We start from the raw sequence: 9,283 nt of genomic DNA, 5'->3' as shown, positions 1-9,283 counted from the left end.
GGGGGGTTTTTTTAGTTGGTCTTGACCAGTGGGTGGAATTTCACTCCCTCTGCTGCATAAGGGATCATGTTGTCAATTACTGTACCTGTGAGCTCAGGCAGCAGCCTTCTTTTCTTCCCCAAACTGCCAGGCAGCACACTTTCCAGCAGTTCCTGTCCATGCTGTGACATGTTACTTTTACAGGGACCATGCAACCCAGGTTCAAGAGACTGGGTGTTCAGCTGTGTGCTGCCAACTAGATCCACTGATAGTAAATTTTGTAGACTGTGCGAGTCTTAGCGGTTTGAAAACGCTTTTGTGAGGGGTAACTTGTGTTGGCTTTTAGGAGCCTGTGTTGAAACAACCTGGCAGAGACTCCTCTTCCTCTTCCAAACTTGTAAGGACCTTTCTGAGAAAGGCTGCTACACTGGAAAATGGAAACATGTTTTCAGATTCCCCTGTTAATGGTGGGAAAAAATTTGAGTGTTTAAGCAAAGTGATAACTGAAGTCAGTGAGAGTTCTTCTTAAAGAACAGAGTGAAATACAGTAGAAACTTGTGGGCTTGATTCTGAAGAGCAGGTCTATATTAAAGAATCTACAGTGGAACTTTTCTAGCAACAATGGGACAGGTATCTGTGCTAAACCTAGTATATATAAATACATATACACATACATATGCCTGGTTCTGTAACAATCGGGTGCTGTTTTATTGTATGGCCAAGATGATAATAGAACGATAACCAAAGAAGTTATTCATAAAGGAAAAAAAGAAATGCACATTTCTTAAGCAATTTAGGCCTCAAACATTGACTTCATTATTAAGTGTTGCATTGGCTGATGTTAAACAGATGCTGTTCTGCCTATTTGTACGTAAGTTGGACATAGTTTTATTTCGGAAAAGTTGTTTTCTTGCTGATCGTTGATGACAGAAAACTGTTCACTATTGAACTTAGTCCTCTTTGATAAAACCTGTACATATAGAAAACATATTTTATGAGAAAAATCTTATTTTCAATATTTAACTGTTATTTTATTAGAAGATGGTTGTAAATATTTTAGGTGCTTTAGTGTAAAAAGCAGACTGTAATTTTAGGTGGCAGAGGAAGTAACAAAATAAAAAAATATACATTTGTGATTTATGCTGGTTTCAGGTTCCTGCTATTAGCATTTGACTTGCACACAGCTTAATTTTAGGTTACTACCTGCTGGGATGTGTGTATCAGGGTGGCTTAGTGGCATGAATTAGTATTTTATCCCTCCTCCCCTTAAATATTTGGTATTGATCAGAACCTGTGTTCTAATATTAACTGCTATTTATATGTGTAAAAAGAAAGGGATTTATATGATTGTCTGGGTTTTGCTTACAGGCTGAATACCTTTTTTTTTTTTGAAGTGTTCTGAAGAGGGGGAGAATGCTGAAAACTAAGTTCATGTGTAATTGTTCCAGGCAAAAAAAACAGAACAAATATTTCATGTATTCACCTCAGTACAGCAGGGTGGACACGAGTATTCTCGGTAAGAACGAGTTGTGGTAAAAAGCGTTCTCAGAAAGGGGGAGAAAGCTGAAGAAGCCTCCTTTACCCCTCACCTTCAGTACAAAAACCCGAATGAATATCACCTGTCCTGCCTCGGGGTCGGAGAAATGAGCGATTCCTGCTTTCTTCCCTCCGGCTGTGGAGGACAGGGGAGCGTTTTCCCGGAGAGTGTGTGTGAGGGGAACGGGGGCGGCCGTTGGCGGGAAACGGTTCGGGCGCGCGCGGAGGTGAGGAGAGCCGTTACAGCGCGGGTCCTTCTCTGAGGCACCGCTCAGGGGGAAGCGGGGACGGGGGTGGGGAGCCGCGGTGGGAGCTCGTATGGCGCCGTACGGCGCCATACGAGCTCCCACCGCGGCTCCCCACCCCCGAGCGCGGCCCTGCCCAACGGTGCCGCAGTGCCTCTCCCTCAGCGGGAGTGTTTGCTCCGCCATAGCGGCAGGGGCGCTCTTCGGTCGCCTGGGCCTTCGGCGGGGGCGGGGAGGCGGTGGTAGATGAGGCCGCTCTTCTCCTTCCGGGCCGCGCGCTATGGTCGGCGGGTCGGGGGGCGGAGGCAAGATGGCGGCGGCGTGGCTATGGCGGCGGCTCTGTCAGGTGGGGTGTGTGGCGGGAGAGGGGACGGGCGAGCTCTATTCTCCTCCTCCTCTTCCTTTCCTTCGGCGGAGGGAAAAGGGAGCTGGAGCAGTGCCCCCCGCCCAGGCTCAGCCTCACGGCTGAGGGCCGGTGCTCGGCGCTGTGCAAACCCCGGGATTACGTCCCCGGTGCCAGCTGTATTGGAGCCGGCCTGCCCTCCTCGGTGGGCTCCCGCGGGCTGGGGAGATCCCAAGTGGCTTCCTTTTGGCTGTGGGAGGGTTGGGGCTTTACAGTGTGGGGCTGTGTCTCTCCCCGCCGTCATCGGCGTAGCAGGTCCTCAGAACTGTTTTCTGGAGTTCTGTTTTTGCGGCGGTTACTCTGGGTGTAAGGGGTGATGAAGAGTAGGTGACCTGGATTTGGAGATCATGTGCCAAGCTTGTTTCTAGTCTTAAAGTTTCAAATTTTGAAGTTATAACGTAAAAAAATAGGAAAACTTTTTACACTGCCTATGTTTTCTGCTGGGTGTGACTGCTAAAGAGTGATTGCTTTCTCTCAAGTTGAGAAAATTTGATGTTGGGGATTTCCTATTCATTTTCTGAAGCCCTAAATTCTTTTTTGTATGTGCTGTGTTCTGGACTTACTCACATTCCAGACATCTCTCTTCTCCTGAGTACTTCAGAATCCCTCAGCCAAACAAAATGAAGGCTATTTTGCATTAGGAGAGAAGTAATTTTGTTTTGTGAAAGGTCTTGGTTCACTCAGGAAGTTGAATTCTGTTATGTTGCAGTCCGAGTGTCTTTTCCGCCTACCTGAAGCTGTTAAAATATACTTTACTGCCTGCTGAATGCCCTCTTTGCTACCTGGGGTACTCAGCGTATCGTTTTGTCAGAAGTTCCACAGAGCACCTTTAATTTTATTTTACAAAACTTTTGAGTCAATGTGTACCTGCATAATTAGTAACAAAAGGAGATGGCATGTGGCGGGAATAATATGCACAATTATAGAATATTGTAAAAGCTGCAGAGCTTAGTATGTGGGATAGAACTCTACTGTTTCATCGTGTTTTGTTTATTAATCTTTATTACACAACAACTGAAATTTTTGTATTCAAAACCAGATAACACAATATGCTGTAAGTGTACATCTTTACGTGCAGAGAATAAATCCATATTACAAGGTCAAGCAGTTAGAATAAAAGAATATATAGCAGAGACTGCATACTCACAAAACCCCAAAACCAGATACAACTTTTAGTTACAATTCCAGTCACTAGTCTTATGTTTGTCATCAGGGGTCAGGTTCTGTGCTGTTTACTTGCACAGACAGTTAAAGCCCTGCACTGAATTTTATGCTTATGGGCCTGTCTGCTTCCTGAAGTGATGTCAGGCGATGATGTTAGTGTACTTCATATTGGCGCTGAATGAGAGGGAGGCAGTATTCTGACTTCAATGATGGAGAATTGAGGTGCAAAGATCAAGATAATTTTATGAGATGTATTTCTTTATTTTTAGGTATTAAGGCTCAAGTAGTTCCCAACATGAACTTTGAACTACAGTGGCAAATATTCAGTGCTCCTAAGGTTGCTTATTGTGTCACGCACTTAAGAATGTAACAGCAGTGCTGATCTGTGAACATCTGGATTTGAAAGGCTTGCTTAATGAGAGACATTCAGGCGTGCTCTCCAAACAACAGTCAGCTTTGTAAACAGGAAACTCTACTGCCTCTTCTTGCAGTCATCTTCCTTACTGGATGCAGAATTTGTAATAAAGAATTTGTAATAAATAGTGAATGAGGCAGAAAACAGCTTCATTCACTGCTGATCTGTAATTAATATATAATGCATACTGGAGAAGGTTAGAGACCTAATAGCATCATATAGTTAGTTATGCATATCCGTGGGCAAACTAAGATTACTTGGGAAAGTGTCAACTCTGTTTTCTGATGTTTTGGTTATACAGTCACCTACATAACTGATGTGTTGGGGCATCTGTATTCTCTCTTAAAGCTATGACTCCACTCCTAAAGCTATGACTCCAGCACCTGTTAAATAAGAGTATTGAGGGGCTGGATAAGTAGCTAATGTTGCTTCAGCATTCTGCTGCAGCCCTGAGTTTCTCTTAAGCAAGTGAGAGTTCTGGTTCCTTTTTTTTTTTCCCTCCCTCAAATAGTCTGTAACTTTGCCAAACTGAGAATTAGTGGAAGGAAGCTAGAAGCCACATAATGTTCAGAAGGGAGCGATTATTCTAGTAGGAAAGACAGTAATGTTACATCTTGATTAACAGTTGTATTCCCTTTTTAACACAGAAAAATCGTATTATCTTTTAAATACTGTTCATTATTTGTTAGAATTATTTCTATTTAAATGTTCTCTTCAAAAGAACAAGTGTTCAGAATCACAAGGAAGTTTTTCCTGAAAAAATGGGAAATTTCCGGTTAAATTCAGAGGTTGAATTTTTGCATTTATAGGATACTGTTTTCAATTGCTTTTACAACAGCAAGTCCTACTTAGGCTTGTCACTTGACAAAACTAATATATATTGTACTATAAAGTAAAACTAAAGAGAAAATAACTTATATACAGAAATGGTATCTCATGCCATACAAAATACATTTTTCTGCTAAAAAATGCTTTGTGATTGCTATTCAGGTGCATTGTTAATAAGTGCATATTGTTATATTGTTCCCTTAATGTGTTCCTTTTTTTAGGTGCTATTGTATACTAAAATACGTTTTCATGCTCCTATTTTCTTGCATTTTCCAGTAGAGCAAACTTTCTAGTTTGGCAGATCAATACCTAAGAATGCGTTATGCTCTGGTGTACAAAAAAGTGACCTTTAATAAACCTGTACTAACTGGCTACTTTCTGGTTTGGGGGGAAAAAAACCCATAACCTATTTGTTTTGTACAGGGATCAGCTTTTCCTATCAATTATGCAAGCAGAATTACGCAAAAGCAGCGTTTTTTCCCGTAAGTATAAAAGGCCCTCCTTCTTTCCACTTCTCCTCTACACTCTCTAAAAAAACGTCCACCTTTAACAACTTATTTCATGCTTTCCCCATTACCACATTTATAGCAACTCCAACTTGATGGGAATACGGCTGGCTGGATCCCATGTTGATACACAGAAGCCTAAGACTAATCCTTTGGTAAGTGTTTTATAGAACAGTATTTTGTATATTGTCTTAGTAATAAAGAGGGTGTACAGAAAAATTTTAGTTCCTTTATTGCAGCTTTTTTAAGTTCTGTCTTAATGATGTCAAATTTGCTGTAGAGAGAGAAACAGTTTGGATTATTGGTATGAGATTTTTTTTTTTTAGCAAGATTTCTGTAGCTCACAGTTGCCTCTTAGTCACTTTCCTCCTTCTCTGTGCAGCTGTAACTCTACAAAATACCAGCCTTTTGGCCACATTCAGTTCAGCACCTGTAGCAGCATGGCCAGCCTAAGGCCTTTGTTTCTGGCTTGGAAGCTGAGAGCGCGGGGCTGATGAGGTGGGAATTTCATGAAGGCCTGCAGTGGATATCTTGCCCTTAGAATCCAGATACTTTGATTTTGACTAGGACTTCAGAAACACGTGTTCAATCTATATAATACATGCAAGCAACCCAAAATCTTATAGGCAGTATTAGATCCACAGTGCATACCCAGCCTTCTTGCCATGTCTGGTACATGCTGGATTTATTGCGCTAAACTGTCTGGGAGTAAACCTGTGGGAAAGTCCGTGCTTCCTGGACACATCAAAGCTTTTCAGATGATCAGTGAGCCCAGGCCATCAGAAATTGAAGCTCTAACTGAAAGTCATAAATTTGTAACTGAAAATCATAAACTTGTACCTGGACAAACAGAAGAGATAATATGCCTGGGGTAGCCTACTGTGTTTAAAGTAGCCTTATAACTGATTTAGTCGACTGAGAATTCTGGTTACTGTCCATAATGCTCTAATTACTGTCCATACCCAAGCGAAGTCTGAGAATTACAGGTATTCTCACACCACTGTTTAAAATACAAACATTGCTTCTCCAGACTTGCTTTAACAATGAGTTTCATTCTTGCCATTGCTAGTGTTGTCCTCCTTATATTTATCTGGCATTCCCTTTTCTGATCGAGAAATTTTACCTAAATGTTCAGAAGTTAGGTATTTCTTCACACTTTTGCCTTCCCTGATAGAAGTGAGAACTGTCAATCAAGGTAATACTGTCAGCCTCTTGCAGATAAACTAAAATAAGCAGCTAACAGTGTGTGGGGTTTTTTTTTTCCTCTTCTACAAATGGGGCACACAGGCTAAGAAAATAGTGCAGTGCATGCATTAATTAAGGAGAATATGGAGTAGTAACTCTTGTCCTTTCTTTAAAAATGCAGGTGTCTATTTCAGATGAGCCAGAAACACTGTATAAGAGATTGTCCCTTTTAGTTAAAGGCCATGATAAAGCTGTGTTGGACAGCTATGAATATTTTGCAGTGCTTGCAGCTAAAGAACTTGGCATCTCTGTTGAAAAAGTGTAAGTAACTGATCTGTAGTGGTGATGTGGTGTCAGATGCTTCTTATGTTATCTACTGTAATTCATGTTCTGTGCTTAGAAGCATTTTCTTTTTTTTGGAAGAAACAACAGGTGTAATCTAACATTTTTTCTCAGATTATAAATCTAACACTTCTTAAAAGTAAGCACAGCAATGAGAAAGCAGCAGCAGTTCTACACTCAGCACTGTCATAGAAGAAGTGCATTTTAACTGCTTGAAGGATATTGACAGTATTCTTAAAACCAGTTGTCGGTGCTCTAGCTTCCCTGAGCTAATGCTGGTTAATACCTGGGTATTAAGCATGCCCATGTGGGTTAATAATAAACTCTACCAGTGTTTAATACTTCCTTGTAGATCTTCTAAATGTCAAATAAGAACAGGGATTTTAGCATAATCTTTCAGATAATTTGTATTAGCATCCTTCCCATAAAATGAAATTTTCTTTTTGTGCTTTGTTCAGACATAAACCTCCAAAGAAGATAGAACGATTGACGCTTTTAAAATCTGTACACATTTACAAGAAGCACAGAGTTCAGTATGAAATGAGAACACATTATATGTGTTTGGAGGTAAGAAAGATGAAGAAAAAAAAAGTATGTTCTAGGTGCACAATTCAAAGATGGTAATAGATGTTAGTTCAGGAGTGAACACAAACTTCCTGTTTACTTGGGTTGGGGAGGAGAGTGCAGGGAATAGCAGAAAACAGCTCACCTAGGTACATCAGAGGTAACACAAGTTATTCTGAATGTACACCCTACATAATTTTTGGATTAAAAGGCTGATTTTGACCATTATCTTAACAGCTGAAGGAATGAGTAAAAAATACAGTAGAATTGAGGGTTATCTTTATATGTTTTATGCTTTTGGTTTCCAAGAATCAGTGAGACAGGAGCTTTCTTAGGAAGGGAAGAAGATACAGTTAAATCATTGCTATTACCAGTCACTCAGGGTTCTGTTTGTGAGTTTGATGTTTTTGAACACACATACTTTTGCCCTATGCAACGTCATGTGGCAAACTAAAACTGCGTGGGGGAAATACAAGAAAGGAAGTATATACAAACCACGAGCTCTGTGGCTGATGACTTCTGTATGGTTTAGAATGCAACTGTGGTTGACTTTCTTAGAAGAAAGGTTTACTGCCAGCATTTTGTGGCTCCTGGGTGTCTTACTGTATATTTGCACAGTGCTTAGCAAAATGGGACTTTGCTTTAAGTCCTCAGACATTAGTGCAGTACAAATGGCTGCTCACAGACCATAAGCACTATTTTTGCCATCCAGGAAAAGCTAGAAAATCAAGAATTCAATGGAATTCTGGAGTTGCAGGATTTATAATAAGCTTGAACTTTGAGAGTATGCAAAAGCTGGTCATTCTTGCATAACCTGTAATTAATTTCATCTGATACTTGCAGTGTTAAGATCTGCCACTTCCATCATAATCCATGCACGTTATCACAGGCAGTATGCACAGTTCTGTGGAGTGAAATAACTGTTTTATCCTTGCGTGCGAGTTGCGTACAGCTCAACTGCCTCCGTTCAATATTACGGAAGCTGCCTTCCTGTAAGATGTTTGATCCATAGCAAGAACTAGAGAAGCTAGGGCAAACTAAATTTTTTTTGTATTCTTTTTGAAGTATTAATAATAGTAGTTCATTAAAAAAACATTACTTCTGTTTTAGTTGAAATACCTAACAGGCAGTACTGCTGCAGTTTACTTGGAGTATGTTCAACGAAACTTACCCGAAGGGGTTGCCATGGAAGTAAAAAAGGTAAGTTTCCATCTCACATTATTAACTGTTATGAGATTAAGTCCTAGTGCAAGTACCAATAACTACTGAAGTCTTTAGAAAGTCAGCAGAGGAAATAACGTGTAGTTTGGAAGGAACACTTTTCCAAATAAGAGGCTGTATTGCTTGAAAACGCCACTAGGTGGCATTTTTAATCTGATAAATATCTCAAACCAGACTAAATAAAGCAAGGTAGTTAGATGTTAACTAGTTGGCATGATAAATGATTGCTTTACTTTCCTTTTAGACTAAAATAGAGAAAATACCCGAACACATTCAGGAACCAGTTTGGGATACACTACCTCAAGTAGAAGAAACTGAAGTTAAGTCATGAACTCACCAGGTACTTGGCTTCATTAGTGCTGAAATCAGTTGCTCTTATCAACCTAATTTACTGAGACAGTCTACTGTTAAATAAAAGTTTTCTTATAAAGTTAATTACATAAACTGTTGTTTCATCGAGTTACTCTTGATCATAACTCCAGTATGTGTCGACTGAACACCTATAAAGTGAAGAAGTTTGACTGTACTCTGTGATCAAGAACTGTGGTCATCTATATGTTGGTAGAAAAGTAAAATTTATTTTTATTTATATATATTTGTAAGTGTGTGTATATATTTGAAAATTCTCAATCTCTTTTTGATACTAAATGGCTTCTGAATTCTGAAATACTTGCAAAATCCACTTCACATTTGTGTAATGTTTAATGTTATGGATGCCAGATTGTTACACATTTTTTGCTATAGCTCCTTTGAAGTAACTGAATCCCAGGTGTACATACAGCTTACATATTAACTTGTAGTAAGTCAAAAACCACAATCTTGGACTTCTCTAGGCTCTTATGGTTCCAATAGCCTCATTTCCAGTCTTAGTAACTGCTTGCTAACAGAAGAATAC

General features: G+C 40.0%; 1 protein-coding gene across 1 annotated transcript; it reads left to right on the top strand.

The window, feature by feature from the left end:
• The first annotated feature begins 2,070 nt into the window (after nt 1-2,070).
• Nucleotides 2,071-8,979, top strand: MRPS10 (mitochondrial ribosomal protein S10). Its single transcript, XM_059835571.1, has 7 exons — nt 2,071-2,106; nt 4,994-5,052; nt 5,159-5,231; nt 6,443-6,582; nt 7,062-7,170; nt 8,278-8,367; nt 8,633-8,979. The coding sequence occupies exons 1-7, from the start codon at nt 2,071-2,073 to the stop codon at nt 8,717-8,719; spliced, it is 594 nt and encodes a 197-aa protein (XP_059691554.1). The 3' UTR covers nt 8,720-8,979.
• Nucleotides 8,980-9,283: the final 304 nt, after the last annotated feature.

Source organism: Gavia stellata, chromosome 2 (assembly GCF_030936135.1).
Source record: "Gavia stellata isolate bGavSte3 chromosome 2, bGavSte3.hap2, whole genome shotgun sequence".
NCBI lineage: Eukaryota > Metazoa > Chordata > Aves > Gaviiformes > Gaviidae > Gavia > Gavia stellata.
This window is presented reverse-complemented; position numbering and strand designations above follow the sequence as displayed.

Bases quoted from the DNA above. Each gene is read 5' to 3' on its own strand.
- MRPS10 (XM_059835571.1), top strand. From the start codon at position 2,071: ATGGCGGCGGCGTGGCTATGGCGGCGGCTCTGTCAG. The intron at 5,232-6,442 runs GTAAGTGTTTTA...TTAAAAATGCAG, and splicing joins AGCCTAAGACTAATCCTTTG to GTGTCTATTTCAGATGAGCC. The intron at 7,171-8,277 runs GTAAGAAAGATG...CTTCTGTTTTAG, and splicing joins CACATTATATGTGTTTGGAG to TTGAAATACCTAACAGGCAG.